This window comes from Mastigoproctus giganteus, chromosome 11 (genome assembly GCF_048544385.1).
Source record: "Mastigoproctus giganteus isolate SK-2022 chromosome 11, ASM4854438v1, whole genome shotgun sequence".
In the NCBI taxonomy this organism is placed as follows: domain Eukaryota; kingdom Metazoa; phylum Arthropoda; class Arachnida; order Uropygi; family Thelyphonidae; genus Mastigoproctus; species Mastigoproctus giganteus.
The window spans coordinates 119,396,252-119,415,946 of record NC_143585.1 but is presented as its reverse complement, the minus strand read 5'-3'; the positions used below and the strand labels follow the sequence as shown (position 1 = coordinate 119,415,946).

Sequence of the window (19,695 nt, the reverse complement as noted above, 5' to 3'; positions counted from 1 at the left end):
CTAAATCACTGATTGGTAAATGAATGACTTGATTCAGACTGGGTTTTTTTTTTTTTTTTTTTTTTTTTTTTTTGGGACTGTTACACAGAAATATATATCAGTCGCTAAATGGTATTACTGTCAACTGCATTATGTCATTTCATAGTTTTATCTTAGCTTTGTATTTATTAACAAAGAAACTTATGGTAAAGGTAAAATGTAAACAATACAAACTTGAAATAATTATATTTTTTTCTGATATGTCCTTTACTATTTTGATATAAAATACCAAATGCAGTCTTATAGACCAAGAAACGTTATTTCATACACTTACATTTTTTAATATGTATTAAAATTAATGGTGGTGGCAAATGGTGCAAGAAAATAAGCTTGTAAAAAATTCTTAGAGGGTATGGATATATATATATCTATACCCTCAAAAGAATTTGTCTAGTTTTTCCTTGAATTTATTCAAACAATCCATTTCCACAACAGCACTGATCCTTTGTTCCAACAATCAACCACATCCTGATTGAAAGCAAACTTCCACACATCTGTTCTGCAACTATCCTTCCTTAATTTGAATTTATGCCCTCTCGTGTGTAGTCTCAGAAAGAGGAAGAATGCCATAAACATTTAGTTTACTCAATCCATTCAAGGCCTTAAATACCTCAATAGGTTCTAGCCACAAGTGTCTAGTCTTCAGAGGCCACAATTTGCAGAACTGATGCCTTTCTTGGTAAGAGTGCTCATTTGTTCCCTTCACCAATCCAGTTGCCCTTCTCTGTACTCCAACAGTCCACATCCTTCCTAAAGTGAGGCCTCCAAACCTTTTTACAGTACTCAAGATTCGGCTTAACCATGATCTTGTACAAGGGTATAATTACCACCTTAAACCTGCTAGCAATGTTTCTGTATATATCACTGACAAAACCTGGTGGCGCCTCCGTAGCCAGGTGGGAAGGAGCAGCAGTGCGTGTCACATGCTTCTTGATTAGACAGGGGTTCGAGCCCGTCACCACCAAATACGGGGGATGCGGAAAGGTCAGGGAATGACCACCGCATATCCCGGAGCAATATGGCCTTAGTTGCTAATGCTCCTAAAAACCAAATAACAAACAACAAACACAAAACCTGGCAGCCTGTCTGCACTGTTAGAAAATTTTATATCTGACTGCATGATTATCCTAAGGTCTTTATCATTTTCCACTTCCCCGAGTGTAGTACCAGTTGGTATGTTAATGTGAGATTACTGCTACCCATATGCAGTATCTTGCATTTGTCAATATTAAACTTCAACTGTCATTTTTCAGCCCACTGACACTTTTCCTAGCCCTTGCTGCATCAGATTTCCCTGATTACTGTCATTAATCAACCTACCAACCTTTTGTATCATCTATGAACTTAAACATTATGCCTAATAAACGTTCATCAATATCATTAATAAATACTGAAAACAACAATGGGCCCAGCACTAAACCCGAGGACTCCACTAATAACATTAGTCCACAAAGAGCAGTGCCTATTAGTAACCACTCTCTGTCTTCTCCCACTCAAGCATCCTTTCATCCATAGCAGTAACTTGCCCTTAACGCCACACTTCTCCAGTCATTCATCAATTTTTTTATGTGTAACCATATCAAAAGCCTTCCTGAAATCCAAGTATATAATATCAAAATTATTTTTGACATCCAGTTTCTTGGTGATGGCATAACAGTATCCAATGAGAGTGGGTGCGAGAGTACATGTGAACAGGCGAAGTTTTTACGGCTCCAGCAAATAGAGAAGTTTTTGCTTTTTTATTGATTTAAATTGGCATATTAATTTATTTTTTAGAGTTGTTTTATATTCCTAATAAGAATACTTTAGTTTAAATTGAATTTAGATAGAGATTTTGTAGGTTATCACTTAGTATCGGTAAGGGTATCAAATCCACGTGTGGACAAGTTTTTAATTATACTTAGTCGCTTTATTGACTTAATTGTTAGATTAAATTTTCTATAAGTAGCTTATAGAACTAGTCAAGGTACGTGGTTTCGTTTGAATTTAGATAGCGCGATTTGTAAAGTAAATAATACCTCGTGTCCATAGATTAACCATTCGTAACTTGCCGCCATTGTTATACGATACAACGTGTGCTAGCGTAAGGTTTAACGGAAAACTAGATAGCAAGTATAGTAGTATCAATTAATCAGTAAAATTTATTAATCTTATTAAATTTCATTGTCAATTGAATTGTACTTTTTTAATTAAATAAATATAACAACTTAGTTATTACAAACATAACATCATAAATTAATACATATAAGTTGACAGGGATAAGAAAGTCATATAACGTAACTCGGAGATAATATTCGATACTGAAATACATATATATAGTGTTATAACTGCATTCGGATATAGGTTTAGGCTTATATTTTTTATTGGAATTTTATTGAACTTGAATAGAAATCATGACTCAGACCAGAGCAGCAAAGCAAAAGGCTCAAACTAGAAGTGCTGTAGCTCCGGGGAGAACTGAGGGGGGCTGTTGTCCTCTGAATCACAGTCTATTGAAATGCACTGCTTTGATGTTTGTGCAGCAATCAGGAATAGGACATGATATTGCCAAGGGGAATGCCTTTGTGTGTGTGTGCACACGCACGATGTAAGGAGTGGGAAGAAATCAGGCGCCAACTCAGCATTATCATGGGCTTATGTGAGAGCTTAAAGGATAGGGTGGATGCCCTCGAAGGATATAAATTGAGGGGCCCATCAAGCTCTCAGCTGCCCACATCAATGCCAGAGCTTGCACTTGAACATCACACAACACAGAGACAACCCCCAAGACAGAATGTGCAGGTCCCAAAGAAACTAGTTGTTGTAGGTGACTCTATTGTCAGGGAAACGGCGAACATATTGTGAAAAAAGGACAGATGGAACAGGACCAGGGTATATCTGCCAGGGGCAAAGGTTGATGACATTGTAGGGTAGATATCATCCTTTAAGGGCACAACGGATGATATTGTTGTACACGTTGGCACTAATGATATTAAGAGTAGGAGACCGGCAGAATTCCTTAATAAGTACAAGACAATGCTGAAAAAAAGCCGTGAGTTAGGGTTGAATTTGAAAGTGTCTGCAATTCTGCCCAGACACGATAGGAGGGAGTATACGATGAGAGCCTTGTCGATCAATTCGGCCGTGGACAGATTGGGCAAGGCTAAAGGGGATGAATTTTTCTTAGCCTGGTGTGTGCTTGTTAACAGGAGAGACTGCTTCTACAGGGATGGGATACACTTAAATAGAAAGGGTGCAAGAATATTTGCTGATGCTATCGAGGCAGAGTTAGGTGGGTCGGAAAACCGCTAGCATGGGGGATAAACAGACTAACAGATTAACAGTAGCCATTGGCAGAGGTAAAAGTGATTCTTGCACTACTTCTATTGAAATGCAATTGAGCAGCAGCCTGGAAAGCAAGCCAATGGCAATTTCCAGGACTGCTGGGAGTCATAGTGGAATATGGGCTGGGTTAGGGTAACTAAGCATATAAACAGGTGCATATGTACTTGCATGAACACCAATGCTAGGAGTATAGTTAATAAATTCTATGAGCTTGAAGTGCTAGTCAAGACATCAAAGGCAGATATTGTTGGGATATCAGAGACATAGTGTCACACAGAAATAAGCAGCGCAGAACTGGAATTTGGGGAGTGCAATGTGCACAGAAATGGTAGACAGGACAAGAAGGCAGGAGGGGTTATGCTGTTAGTTAAGAAACACATAAAATCTAAGGAAGTGAATCCAATTGATGATGATGGACAATGCAATGTTGAGTCTGTTTAGTGTGACATACGGAAACTGGGAAAGAAAAAATGAGAGCAGGTGTGTGTTATAGGCCACAACTTTATCAAAGCTCTTGAAACCTGAATCACTACCAAATTGTATTTGTTTTTCTTTATTTGTTTGTTTGTTTGTTATTTGGTTTTTAGGAGCATTAGCAACTAAGGCCATCTTGCTCCGGGAATATGCGGTGATCATTCCCTGATCTTTCCGCATCCCCGTATTTGGTGGTGACGGGATCGAACCCCGGTCTAATCAAGAAGCGTGCGTTACGCACTGCTGCTTCTTCCCACCTGGCTACGGAGGCGCCTTCTTTATTTGTGTTCAGCTCTTTGTTTTTATGATGTATTTGTATTTCTTTTTGCATTTGTAATCTGTATTTTGTAGCCTTTTGTATGTGTTCGCTATATTTTGTAGCCATTTGAATTTGTACTTATGTTATCTATATGTGAACCCCTGGCGCTCGTCGCTGTGATGGGATATTGTGCTGTAATTCTACTTCACAATAAAGATTTATTTATTTATTTATTTAATGAATCTGATGAGTATAATGAGCAATTGTGCAGAGAAATAGAGTGGGCCAGTAAATTAGAGTGTCTTATAATGGAGAATTTTAATTTCCCGGATATTGACTGGAATTTGTGGGTTGTCACTCACACACTAGCAAGGTTTGGTGGATTTATTGGATGATTGTTTTCTACAGCAGCATGTTCAGGAGGCAACTAGAGGGAGTAATACTATTGATCTGATTATCAGTAATGATTCTTCATAATGCATCAAGAATCTGCAGATAAAGGAACCACTAGGCGGCAGTGATCACAGTGTGCTGAAGTGGGATTTACTCAAAGAGGTAACTACCATCAAGGGTAAAGAGAAGGGTTTTTGCTTTCATAAGGGTGACTATGGTGGTCTGAGACAGTATTTAAATTCTATACGGTGGAACCAACTAATGATATTACCAACAGCAAATTAAAAATGGGAAGCATTCAAAGAATTAATCTTGGAAGCTACTAGGCTTTTCATACCAACTAAAAAATATTGTTCAAGGTTTAGGCTTAAATGGATGTCAGATGAACTAATTAGACAAGTAACAGAGAAGAAAAATGCATGGGATACATATAAATTAACACGTGACACAGAAGCCCATGATAGATATAAGCTGGTCTGTAACAAAGTTACAAAGGAGGTTAGACAGGCAAAGGCAGATTACGAGAAATCTTTGGCAAAGGATGCAAAGAAAAACAGCAGAGTTCTTTACTTATGTAAACTCTAGAAGGAAGGGGATGAATCAGATTAGTCCACTTGATATTGATGGTTCAACTGTTGATGATCCTGCTCAGGTAGCTAACAAACTAAATGAATATTTTGCATAAACATTTACACGTGAGGAGTTATTCTGGAGGGGAATTCCAGAGGTGTATCTGCAATAAGGCCTCTAAGGTTGGGATTATTCATACCACAAATTTAAACAGATACACCAAACGTTTAAAATTGATTTAATAGTTGGTTGGTTGGTTATTTGTTTTTTAGGAGCATTAGCAACTAAGGCCATATTGCTCCGGGAATATGCGGTGGTCATTCCCTGACCTTTCCGCATCCTCCGTATTTGGTGGTGACGGGCTCGAACTCAGGTCTAATCAAGAAGCGTGTGCTACGCACTGCTGCTCCTTCCCACCTGGCTACGGAGGCGCCCGATTTAATAGTAAAATAAAATAAAATAAAATGATACAAAAGACTGTAAAATAATATTTACAAAAAACTAGTTTACAACAAAAATAAAATAAAATAAAATAAGTTAAAATGAATTAAAATATAAATTTAAAAGCGAAAAAAACACTATTGAAGCTTTCGGAGGTGTCTGCCTCCTTCCTCAGCAATAATGAAACTTAAGCGACAAATCCTTAAATACCAGGTTCACGGCACACGTGGATGACCAGGCACATACTCAGTATTCCTTTCACTTGTACCAGAACCAGAAGTGGTCTGGGGATGTGGAAAACACAGATATATTCCAGCAAGGTCAACTTTTATCAAATACAAGTCCCAAGAATTTTGTGTCTGACACTACTGGAATAGCATTTTGACTAAGCCTCAATTCAGGTTCGGATGAATATTATGCTTACGACAAAAATGTAAGCAAATGGTCTTTTACAGCAAGAACCTGGATCCGTTATCCAATGCCCAGGAAAGGAATTAAGGCAATCAACAACTTGTTGCAGTTGTCTTTTAATAATCCTCATGTTGTACGGCTGAGAAAATATGCTAAAGTTATCAACATAGAAGGTGCCATTTACAGTTGGAGAAAATTTTTCTGTGATGGAATTTACTTTGATGACAAAAAAACCCTTAAAACAGAACCTTGCAGTACTCTCTCCTCTCAGCAAAAGGGACAAGAGAGAATGGAACATACTCAAACTTGGAAAGACTGATTGGATAAAAAAATTTTTAATAAAAACGGTGAGGTGGCTTCTAAGATTGAGGCTATATAGGTCTTTTAAGATGCCAATCCTCCAAGTTATGTTCTTTTCCATATAAAAAAATACTGACTCCAGATGTTCTTATTTTAAGAAAGCATCCTGGATGTATCACTTCCATATCGATTTTCCTCCATTTCCCAATTAAGTGAAGAGAGGAAAGAAAGGGAGCAGATAGAAAGATCAATGGCAGAAAATATATGGGAAGGCATGCGAAAGAAGGTGTTTATTACCACATTTAGAAGTAAGAGGTTATTGTCAGTGAACATATATACTCTGTGGCACATCCCCTTCCATTAATGCCAGTGTGTTATGTCCATTGAAATCCCTGAGAAGTAGGGCAGGGGAAGGCAGCTGCATAACAAGATCATCAAAGTCTCTCTGGGAGATGTCAGCCCTAGGTGGCAAATAAATCAAACAGACTGTTAATAAAAACCAAACTAGGTGAATTGCTACTGTTTCAAAGTTAGTGGAAAGTGCCATAGGTTGGAACTGGGTATGATTGCCCACAAGGATGGCAACTCCTCCGTGGGCAGGTCCATCAGTTCTTTCCTTACGTGTGATGGTAATATTATGAAATGGTGGGCTTTCATTTTCCATCAAATGTCTCCTGCAAGCAAAAGAAAACTGGCTTGTACCTTTGGAGAAGGACCTTGATACTGTCAGTATTTCACCGGAATCCACAATTTCACTGAAGAAATTTAGCCATTATTTTGGCTTGGTGGTTCCATCAGGCAGCTTCTGAAGTGCTGAGGGCTTACTTTTCTCAGTCTTGGATTTATCTATTTTGGGAAAGTATGGATGCTGTCCTGTGTCCATTTCCTCCTCTGAAAAGAATCCCAAGACTGTTTTTTCAGGTACCTTCTTCTCCTCGACATCCATTTTTTTCTTGGGAGCTATGATGTACTCCAGGTTTCTTATTCTTTTCTCCGGCAATTTCTTTTGTTACTGGTGGAGTATTAGAAGGTACAGATATAGGAGTGGCGAGTCTAGGAAAGTTTATCGCCAGCAGTTCACTGCCAGCAATTTACCACCACGTCAGTTTATCGCATTTTACCGTCTAGAAGCAATGAGATGTGTTTGGTCAAATCATAAAAAGTTATTTTTTATTTAAGTTTCTGCCTTAAGAACAGCACACCATGGCACTGCACAACACTACGCAAACAAACAAATAATACTTTTAACATCTCTGACCTGCACAGAGTTCTGGGTTACATAACAAAGCCACAAACGCGGAGTTGGAGGAGACCCCCGGTGCCGTTTCACAACTAACACTTTACGAGCATCATTATGCGCATTTCAAATTTGACAATTTGCGTCTGATCAACTTGACAGCCGGCCAGGCCGCCAAGTCGATCTATTTCAAGTTTCAAGGACAGCATTCTCTCGAAACCGCGGTCCATAGCATGGTAACCGTCTTTCATCCTTACTTGCAGAAGTCTTCACAGCAGACATCGAAAGAACCGCGATTAGCATATTTTTGGAATTATATGAACTATGAGGGAATGGTACAATGTATTTTTCGTTCCATTCAGAATAATGGATTGAAACAACGTTATGAAACTGATGCTAATTTTGCTTTAAATATGCAAATTTTGGCAGCAATTGCATTTGTGCCCACTCCAATTGTGACGGTCGTTTTTGAACATTTGTGTGAAAATGGTGTTTTTCCTCCAGAATCACAAGTTGTTGATAATTTTGAGGATACATGGATTGGACGCCCAACCAGACAACATCTTTGTCGACCACCAAAGTATTCCCATGAAATGTGGAACATACGCCAACTTGTTCTTGAAGGATTACCAAGAACGAATAATTCTGTTGAAGGATGGCATAGAGGATTTGAGGAAAAAGTCGCTGCTTATTATCCCAACATTTGGAAATTTATCGATTGCATTAAAAAAGAACAAAGAATTAACGAAATGCGCACTGAACAATATTTAAGTGGAAGTGATCCAGGCAACAAAAAAAAAAAAAAAAAAAAAGAAGTATCGCGATTGTGATGAACGAATTAAAAGGCTTGTTAGTGCATAAGATGAATGGGATGATACTGTTGATTATTTAAGAGGTATAGTGCGTAATATTTCTTATTAATAATTTACATACCGTGTTGTATTACGGTTTCTTAGTAATTAATTATCCCAACGTGACTGATTCTGAAGATTGCATAAACATTCATTTTGAAATTTTGCAGTGTGCTATGACATACCTAATGCTATAATTAGTTTAGTTTAAAATTAACCAATTGTTATATTGTTCAAATAATAGATTTTTTACTAATTTTTTTTTTTTTTTTTTTTGGTAATTGTTGGCGCATAGGCTTCTGTGGCCATAATGCACCTCCCAAGGTTTTTGTAGTACTTTGATCCAAGCCCGAGGCGGGAATCGAACCCGCGACCTTTGGGTTACCCGGTAAGCACTTTACCCACCCGGCTAGCCCGGTCGGTTACTAATTTTGTGATTGTTTGTTTGTTATTTGGTTTTTAGGAGCATTAGCAACTAAGGCCATATTGCTCCGGGATATGTGGTGGTCATTCCCTGACCTTTTCGCATCCTCCGTATTTGGTGGTGACGGGCTCGAACCCCGGTCTAATCAAGAAGCGTGTGCTCCGCACTGCTGCTCCTTCCCACCTGGCTACGGAGAATTTTGTGATACATGTAACTATTAAAATACATAATCTACCTATTAAATTACATATTTCCATACATGTGTTTTTTTTTTTTTGTTTTTTTTTATTTCCATATCATAGTTCATAGAATTCCAAAAATATGCTAATCATAGCTTAAGGCAGAAACTTAAATAAAAAATAACTTTTTATGATTTGACCAAACACATCTCATTACTTCTAGACAGTAAAATGCGATAAACTGACACGGCGGTAAATTGCTGGCGGTAAATTGTTTGTGCGATAAACTGAGACGGCGGTAAATTTTCCGGCCCCCAGGAGTGGCAGCTGATATAGGAATGGTAGCATGCAGACGGAGTGAATGACTCTTTTGGTGGGATGGTCATTTTTATCTGAGTTCCGACGGAACATTTCCTGCTACCTTATGTTTGTTTGCATTTATAGGTTTCACCACTTATGCCACCTGGTATAATATGTTCAGCTCTGCCTTAAGTCTTTGTATTTCTTTTTCTTCCCTACACCTTTGGCATGCTCCTGAGTATGCAAGGTGTTCTCCTTGGCAGTTATTACAAGTGAGTTTTGTGGCTGAACATGATGTAGTTTCATGGTCCTTTGAAGAACATTGAGTGCTTGCAAGGGCTCCATGACGGGCCACTTGCAAGTGTCCATATTTCTGGCACTTAAAGCACATTAAAGGATTTGGAACATATGGACACACTGGACAGTTAATGTAGCCCACTTTAATCTCATTAGGAGATGTTGATGAACTGAACATTGGGATAATGTTTCTAGTGGGAAACTAGAAACATCATCAAGTTTCAAGTTTCCCATCCCTATGCATGAAGATTTGTTCCATGGCTGTGACTCCTTGGGGTTTTAATTCAGAACAGACTTCCTCTTCTGACATTTCCATGAGATCCAATTTGGCAATGACACTAAGAGATGAATTAAGTATCTTGTATGTGTGTGTGTGTGTGTATGGTGGGGGGGGATGTAACTGTAATAGGCATTCTCTTGGTAGGTATCACTCAGAGGAGTTATTCTGAATGTCTGTCACTTCTGGTCTCTACAAGGATACTGACTGACCAAAGCCATTTTAAAGAGTTAGGAGAGCCTGCCAAACCCTTCTGGATAGAGAAGAGTGACATTTTCCTCACATCTTTCTCACTTGTAAAGTGTATTATCAAGTAATTGGGCAAACTGATAATGTTTCAGTTTTCTGTCTTTTTGCTGAAGTGACATCAGCAGGATCAATTTCTAATTTTTCAGATAGGGAACATGTTAGGACTCCAGAAGAAACAATTTTATCAGGATTCATGAGTTTTTTGTTTTTCATTCAGTGCCTGAGTTTCCTCCCCACCACAGAGCCCAAATGGGACACCCACTACTCAGCAAGCAATAAATATGCTCAGGAGTGGGATTAAAGGGCTACCCAGACATTATATACACACCTCCTCTAGCCTAAATCCTGTCTCTCGGACTATGAGAGCAAAAGCATAGCATCAACACAGTTGACCCTTTCAGGCAAGCCAACTAGCCAACTGATCCTGGCTGAGCCATTCAGGACCACCCATCTTGTCAAAGCAGGGCCAAAATGGCATGCTGAAGCTGGGCCCCTCAACCACTAGGATCAATCCCCCTTTCTGAATTTCCATGGGTCACAGCACATGGCAAACATGCTGGATTCCTATGGTGTTAGTCTGGAACCTAGGCTGTAGGTGTTGGACCCCAGTAATGCTAACTGGGAGGAACAGCAGTGACACTGGGAGGTCCCCTCACGATGTGCCAGTGTCAACATCAAAGGGGATGGTATAATGAAACAGTGGATCTTTAACCCTTTCGTGAGTACATAAGTGTATACATATATATGTTTTCAATGTATGGTCCCTGTAGAGCACATAAGTATACATGTTTCTAGGTCAGTTCAGATAACATATCCATTTATGCACAAGTCTAAAAGGTACCTCCGTAGCCAGGTAGGAAGGAGCAACAGTGCGTAGCACATGCTTCTTGATTAGACTGGGGTTCGAGCCCGTCACCACCAAATACGGAGGATGCGGAAAGGTTAGGGAATGACCACCGCATATTCCAGGAGCAATATGGCCTTAGTTGCTAATGCTCCTAAAAAAAAACCAAAACCAAAACCAAAACCAAAAAAACAAGTCTAAAATCTTCAAATAGGTGTTGGCATACATTATCTGTGTTTCCAAATAATTGAAGAAACAATTTATAATACAGTGGACTGCACTTGTTGTGATCACCTCAGGATTGAGCTAAAATGACAACAACAATAACCAAAGAAACAAGAATGCATTTGGCCAGTGTTGTTTATTTTTTAAGGGTGGAAATGTGTACATAAAAAGGTGGAAGACAGAAAAAAAAAAAATGAAAATCAAGAAATATAAAATATTTAATTTGACTGCCCATTATCTCTTCAAGAAAATCATCAGTAAAAATGAAACTGTTATAATGTTTCTGGAAATTTACAAATCATTAAAACTTTTTAAATTAAGAAAAGGGTTAGAAAAAGGTCAATGCTCTACTACAAAACTGGTGGGAGTACAGATACAGTACTTCCTTTCATGGAGTAACAACACCAACTGTACAAAGCAACAGCAATAACTAGCTATAAACCTGTCAAGGGCTACACAACAAATCAGGATGTTATGTGATCGCTTTCACTGTACAAGCATAAACCGTGATAAGGCAAAAAAAAGCGATAACATAAACCAAAGTGCTGATTGTAATAAACGTTGTTTTTCTGGTTATTTGTACATAACTGATCAGAACTTCATAAAAGTGATAACATTAAACAAATGGCTTGTTTGTTTGTTTGTTATTTGGTTTTTAGGAGCATTAGCAACTAAGGCCATATTGCTCCGGGATATGCGGTGGTCATTCCTTGACCTTTCCGCATACTCCGTATTTGGTGGTGACGGGCTCGAACCCCGGTCTAATCAAGAAGCATGTGCTACGCACTGCTGCTCCTTCCCACCTGGCTACGGAGGCGCCCAAACAAATGGCATTATCCATGATCACAATAAGTAGTGTGTACTGTATAGGGTGGTAAGACAATTGCTTTGAAAATTGGAATATAAGCTTGTAAAAGTTAATGTCAGTAGTCTGATTTGGGCATACAAAAAAGTCTGAATAAATTTTTGCAAATTCTGATCTATAAGTTGATGAAACTGAATGGATGTAGATGTTACTGCATCAAAAAAAAAAAAAAAAACATATATATATATATATATATATATATATAAATAACAATGGGCTTACCCCCCATCACAATTTTTTCTATCGTTTATTTTTTTTTTTTTCATGATTTTTGATCAGATTTTTTTTTTTATTTTATTTTTTTTTTTTTTAAGTGTGATTTTAACAATGACTTTTTACAATAATTTCACTCTAATGTTGGGTCATCAAGTAAAAATAAAAACAAATTAATACTGGAAAAGTTCTATGTAAACATGTTTTATTAAGAAAATGTATTAAATTTTACAAAACTTAAAAATTACACAAAGAAACTCACTCCACGGAGTACACTGCCATAGAAACACGGCACCTGTAGACCTGTATTTGGAAAATTTGCCACTATGGGCACTTGATATTTTTCAAGATACTTGTGAACTAACTGAATGAGTTCACACAAATGCCCAGGAACTCACTTGTGAAAGCATCAAAAGTGAATATGACAATCTTCAAATGTACTGTAATTTAAACTCTCTTTACGTTCATTAAAAGCAACAATATAATTTGTCTTTTGGGCATGTAAAAGCAACAATATAATATAATCAATGAAAATTAATAATTAATTTTCAATGCTCTACTGTAAAACTGGTAGGAGTACAGATACGGTACTTTCTTTCATGGAGTAACACCAACAATCATACAAACTGTACAAAGCAACAACAGTAATTAGCTACACATACTGTCGGGGCTACACGACAAATCAGGATGTTATGTGATCACTTTCACTGCACATGCATAAACCATGACAAGGCAAAAAAAAAGCAATAACATAAACCGAAGCACCGATTGCAATAAATGTTGGTTTTCTAATCAAACACAGTATTCATACATAAATTCATTTTCAAAACTTTTATAAATAAATTAATAAGCTCTTCATGAAAGGAGAAAATTAAATTTTGTTAATATAATCCTAATAAACTAACCTGCTGTTTGGCTAAGTGCTTTTGCAGCTGCTCAATTCTAAGATGTGCATGGACAATAAGGAAGTTAAGTTCTTCCTCTGTAAGCTTCTTTCCTGAAAATTAGAATTTCTGTATGTTTGTATTTAATATCATTTAAATCAAGTCAATGCTCAAGTCAGTGGTGATCTCTTGTCATTAATTAAAATTGTGATGGTTAAGAAGCCATGGTTTGAAATTTTTACTGAAAGGCCACTATTCAAAAAAAGCCAATCATAAATCACACTTGACACAGCTTACTGAACTCACATATCTATAAATTTTCTTTCAAAAATTCAAAAAAAGCTTGTATATTAATCTCTTCGTTGGGGAAATGCATAGTCACAAGCTCCTATAGCAACATCCAGAGAATATCTTAACTGAAATTGATATCTTCACTGTTAGATTAGCAATAAAGTCTTCTCAGTGAAGACTAATGTCCAAGAATAAATCACAGTGAGGAAATATTCCACATATATACCCTCATGAGTGTACCAGTGGCTACAATCACTGTCCTCCCACACTGGGTGAAAAATATCTAAGTTCAAATACTATCAATGATATTAGGAATTTTTTGGGATTTTTTCACAATGTGGCTGAGTTTGTTTGTCTCAGACAAGAATTGCATGGTTTTCCTACCAGAAACTTGGATTTTTCTTCCATTAAACAAACCAATGAATGCACTCAATTACAGACATCTTTAACCTTAGTTGCTTCAGCAACTAATGCTATGAGGCATCAGTATATTGCGTCTAACCTAAGTTACACATATATTTGAATATAAATAGACAAGATTGTGTTATAATAACTGGGTATCAGTACTGAATATAAATTGATAATTTGAATATAAATTGACAATATTATCCTTTTCCAGTATGTCACAAACATCATCAGTTGTTGAGATCAAGTGAGTTGGGCAGCCATGGACTGCAATTTTTATTTATTTTTTGCTTTCTTGTATTCCAGCAAAGTGGGCTAGTTTGAATATTAATGCATGAGGTTTATTTTTATACACTTCACTTATACTACTTGTGGCCTTTTAACGTCAACTCTTCCAAGGACAAATTCTGGGACACTAAAATTACATTATACAGAAATATCAATATTGAAAGGAAAAGCATAACAAGTTATATAGAGAAGTTATAACAAAAGAAAAGTAAAGATGCTGTTTTATTTTAGTATTACATTTGCTAAATATGAATTTTTATGCACCTGTCAAAAAAAATCTATCATTCACATTTTCTCCATCATCAATAAAACAACTCAATGGGAATGCCTAATTTATATTGTCAATGACCAAGTACATCCTTTCATAATGAATGTGCAGACAACTCTGGCATCTATCATCAAGACAACATGCCATGCCACAAGGCCTGGCAGGTTGCGAACTGCTTTCAGGAAAATGAAAATGAATTCTCCATCCTTCTATGGCTGCCCAACTCACCTGATCTCAACAACTGAGGATGTTTGTGACATACTGGAAGAGGATATTCGATGCTATGACCATTCCACCTGACAACATGCAATATAGTGCACAATGTCCAATAATGCCTGCATGTTGTCAGGTGGAATGGTCATAGCATCGAATATCCTTTTCCAGTAGGTCACAAACATCCTCAGTTGTTGATGCTATGACCACTCCACCTGACAATGTGCAGGCATTACTGGACATGATGTCAGGCATTACTGGACATGATGTCCAGTAATGCCTGCACTGCTGCAAAAAAAATCCTGCAACACTTTGTGGAGCCCATGCCAAGATGGGAAAGGGGTGTATTAGAGGCAAAAGGTGGCCTCATGAGGTATTAGGTAGGTGTTTCTAATGCAAAGACAACTGAAACACAATATATTGATGCCTATCCTGTCTATGATATAGACTGTAGTAGCAGTAATGGCAAATTATGTAAGAAAGCAAGCTTATATAGCATCAGCCAAAAGGGGAAAAAAAAAAAAAAAAACAGTACTGTTGAAGAAGGAGACAGAAGTCTCCGAAAGCTTCAGGCTTTATCGCTTTTAATCCAGTTTATTTTAGATAATTTTATTGCGTCGGTATTTTTAACATTTTTATCGTAGTGTATTTTATCGTAATATTTTAGTCTTCCGACAGTGTATCACAGTATTTCATTATATTTTATTTCTGTATATTTTATTTTTATAGTAAAAATTTTTAATTCCTTGGCTGGTGTTTGTCTTTAATTATTGCAGAGTGATCACAGTGTACTGATGTGAAATTTATCTAATGATGTAATTAGAGTCAAAGGCTTTTGCTTTCATAAAGGCAACTATAACGGTCTCAGACAGCTTTTAAATTCTATACAGAGGGATTAACTGATGTTGTTACTAACAGCAAATTCTAAGTGGGAAGTACTTAAGGAAGTAATCAAAGGCTTTTCATAACAACTAAGAAATACTGCTCAGATGTCAGATGAACTAATGAGACTAGTGACAGAAAGAAAAATGCATGGGATGCAGAAGCCTATGATGGATATAAAGTAGACTGCAATCAAATCACAAAGGAAGATAGAAAACCTAAGACATTTAAAGAGAAGTCTATGACAATGGATGCAATGAAAAACAACAAAGACTTTCTTTACTAAGGTAAATACTAAAGGGAAGGGCTGAATCACATTGGTCCAACTGACAACAATGATTTAACTGTTGATGATCCTGCTCAGGCTGCTAAAAAACTGAATAGGTATTTTGCATTTACATTCACAATTCAAGAATTCTTTGGGGTAGAGAATGCAACGAGTTTATCAAATGTTAACAGTGAGATAAATGATTTTGCTCAGATTAACAGGAAAGTGAGAGAGAAATTGTTGAAACTAAGCATAAAAAAGGGGGACTGGAGTGGATGGAATCTATCTAATCATATTAATGGAGGCAGCAAAGGAGGTAAGCAAACACTTAGCCGTAGCTGAGTGGTCAGGAGCGGGAGTGCAGTAGCACACACTCTTTGAGTAGACCGGGGTTCAAGCCCCTGACTGCTGAATACGGTCAATCTGCCAACCCGCACTGGACCAGCGTGACAGATTATTGTCCATTTCTCTCGGCATGAATTGTTGAGGAGGCTTCCATCCTGCAGTGGGTTGATAATGGCTGCACTTTACCTTTTTTTTTAACCTTTGGATTCAGGGGAAGTTTCTGTAGACTGGAGATGTATAAATGCATCGTCAGTTTACAAATGGGGGTTCAAAAAGTGACATGAGTAATTACAGAGCTGTTAACTTCAGTTCCAGAGAAAATAACGAAGTCAATGGTTAAAGAAGCAATGCAGGAGCACTTTCTATACTAAGTTTATGTCCTAGTACAGATGGCCTGCATAGCAAGTTCAACTACTTTCTCTTCATAGTCAATGATTTTTAGTTGCTGTGTGCGTGCACATTAATATGGACTGAATTAGGATAACTAAGAATAAGAACAGGTACAAGAATACCAGCAAGTATTAAATTACCTGGATTTCAGGAAAGCTTCTGATACTCTTGCACATAAAAGACTTCTATAGAAATTGGAGCAATGTGATATTAAAGGCAAGTTGCTGATATTAGCATTAGCAAAGGCACAGGATGCAAGAAAGCAAGCTTATACAGGGTGATTCACTACCAGTTCGACATAAAGGAGGTGTAGAGGCACAAAGAGAAATCGGAATCACATAGCATTGCAGGGTCCGAAATGCCTTCATCATGCAGTAGAGGACGCTGAACAAGAGGTCACGTGAACAGCAATCCCGCTGGAAGTCAGCATTTGCGAACCATTTCTGTTGAAGAAACCAAGTAGGAAAAGTCCTCCGGAGTGGATAATCCGCAGGCTCCAATGATTGGACGCGTTGCAGATGGTATGAACTCATTTGGTTTGTTGACAGTATCCTCCATACAGTGGATTGGGAAATACCCAATCGTTAGCCTATCGCTCGAGTACTCGTACTCAGATTGCCTTCTGCAAGACGTAGGACATTCTCCTCATTGTCTGGCGTCCTCGTCGTTCGCTCTCGATTCATGGTACCTCTTGTGAAACAACCAGTCTCGCGTATCCTTCTGTGCACACGTGCAAAAATCGTATGACGAGGAGCACGCCTGTGCGGGAAATGTTCCTGGTACAAGCGCAGAGCGGCGCGCTCGTTACAGTCCGCAGCTCCATACGCAAGGTGCATGTCAGCCAGTTCAACGTTTGAATACTCGTCCATCCTACTGCCTCGGGAACCGGTTCGCAAATGCTTACTTCCAGCAGGATCACTGTTCACGTGACCTCCCGTTCAACGTCCTCTACCGTATGACGAAGGCGTTTCGGACACTGCAATGCTATGTGATTCCGATTCGTCTTTGTGCCCCCTACACCTCCTGCAAGTTTGTCGCACTGGTAGTGAATCACTATGTATAGCATAAGCCAAAAAAAAAAAAAAAAAAAAAATTCTTATTTCACCCATCCACTCGCTCCAAATGTTTGTCTAGTTTTGCTTGAATCTATTTAAGATATAAACTTCTACAACAGATGGAAGTTTGTTACAGCAATCAACAACCCACTGGCTAAAGGCAAACTTCTGCACATCCATCCTACAACTGTCCTTGGTCAATTTGAATTTATGCCTTCTCAGGCAATTATTCTGAGCAAGAGGAAGAATCCGATTAGCATTGAGCATTTTCAAACCATTCAAGGCTTTATACACCTCAATCAGATCACCTCACAAGTGTCTAATCTCCAGACACTGTAATTTGCAAAACTTAAGCCTTTCTTCGTAAGAGCAACACTTTATTCCATTCACTAATCTTGTTTCCCTTCTCTATACTCGTTCCAACAGTTCTTTATACACTCCTTCTTTATATGAGGCCTCCAGACCTGTATACAGTACTCAGGTGTGGCTTGACCACTGTATATCATTGACAAGACACCATGAGCTACTCTTGCAGACCATCTGCACTGCTCAGAAAACTTCATATCTGCCTGCACAATTACACCCAGGTCCTTTTCACTCTCTACCACTGTCAGCGTAGTACCTGGTGGTTGCCTAGCATCCTTAGGAGACTCTGCCAGGCAAATGCCCCACAAAACCTCTATAAGATAATAAACAGCTACCTTTCAGACAGAAGTGTTTCAGTACGCACAAGGTTCCAGAAATCAGGAATTGACACGCCCTGTGAATAAAAGGCTGCCCGCAGGGTTCAATCCTTGGCCCTTTGTTCTGGAACACTGTTCTTGACAAATTTCTGGCCTTGGATCTGGGCCCTGTGGAAAGCCTGGCCTTTGCAGATGACATGATTTTCCTTGTAAAAGGTAACAAACAAGTGGTTGTAGAGCAAAGATCAAATGCCACCCTCTTGCAGCTGCAAAAGTGAGCACAAATGCACATGCTCAAAATATCTCCTGAAAAAACCAAACAAATACTTCTAAAAGGCAATTTGGACATAAGAAGAAGATGTCTACAAATCAAAATTAACACAAACACTATAAAAATGGTAACAGAACTAAAATATCTTGGAATGGTCTTTGATTCAAAATTAACTTTTTACCCCATTTGATCTACTTGGTGAAAAAAGTGAGAAATTATGCAGGTATGATTGCCAGGATCAGTCAAGCAGACTGAGGACTCAAAAGAAATACCTTGGCAATCATATACAGTGCAATGTTTCTACCTGTTATCACCTATGGAGCAGGTGCATAGTTCACCCGCTCGGCCATAGTAAGAAATGGGAATAAATTATAATCGATACAAAGGACAATACTACTCACTATTACTAGAGCATGTTGCACAGTAAGCACACCTGCGCTACAGTTGCTGGCCGGAGCTCTCCCACTTTACCTGGAAGTAGCCAAAAGAGGCTAATATTACAGATTAAAAAGGGCATACCCACAGAATTTCTGGGGATACAACCAGGTACTGGTTGTAGCCCTTGATACAACCAATACTTTCAATGATGAAAAAAAAAAAAAGAATAGCCACAAAGCTCTATGAGCTAGGCCAAACAAAGTGGGAACAGAAAACCAGAGGTCTGGTTTCAAAACGGTTTCTGCCACTGGTGTCAATGGTTAGTCCAAAGCCGCCTAAGTGGTATGCCCCTGGACTTTTTACACTTAAATTGACAGATCATGGCTCCATAAAGGCGAAACTAACCTCCTTTCGGCTAACTGATGACCCAAACTGCAACTGTGGCGAGAGTTGCAGTCTGGGTCATCAGTCATGAAGACTGGGCACACATTCTCTATGAACGTATAATATATGATTGGTCCCCTTCCCAGAGGAGAAAAACACCTGTTCATAACAGAAGAGGAAAATTATAAAGCCTTTATATCTTTCACACAGAAAGTATTCGAAATGCGCAGAACAATCCAAAGAATGGCAATCCAGCCCCCAAGAAATTAAACAATAATAAATAGTTAAAATTGCCCAAGTTTCCCACCACACCCAGGTGATGACTTAAAAACTGTCAGGATAGCAGTATTCTGTGCCCTGACAGAAACCTGCCATGACAAAACTCTCCAGAACTACCCTGCCATGTGTAGGAACCTGGGGCCCCCACACCAAACAAGTAACCATGTAGGGGAGGGAGATGTACAGGCAGTCAGGGAAGCAGATTAGCTGAAAAATATCAGTAAGCTGGTAGCAAGGGG

At 38.4% G+C, this 19,695-nt stretch overlaps 1 protein-coding gene across 1 annotated transcript in view; it reads right to left on the bottom strand.

Annotated features, from left to right (window-relative positions):
* The window catches only part of Mitofilin (inner membrane mitochondrial protein mitofilin), a 283,542-nt gene that overhangs the window by 93,449 nt on the left and 170,398 nt on the right, over positions 1 to 19,695 (bottom strand). Inside the window, exon 11 of the mRNA XM_090385394.1 lies at positions 13,078 to 13,169. Within this exon, the coding sequence (XP_090241520.1) occupies positions 13,078 to 13,169 (92 nt within the window). The remainder of the gene's footprint in view (positions 1 to 13,077; positions 13,170 to 19,695) is intronic.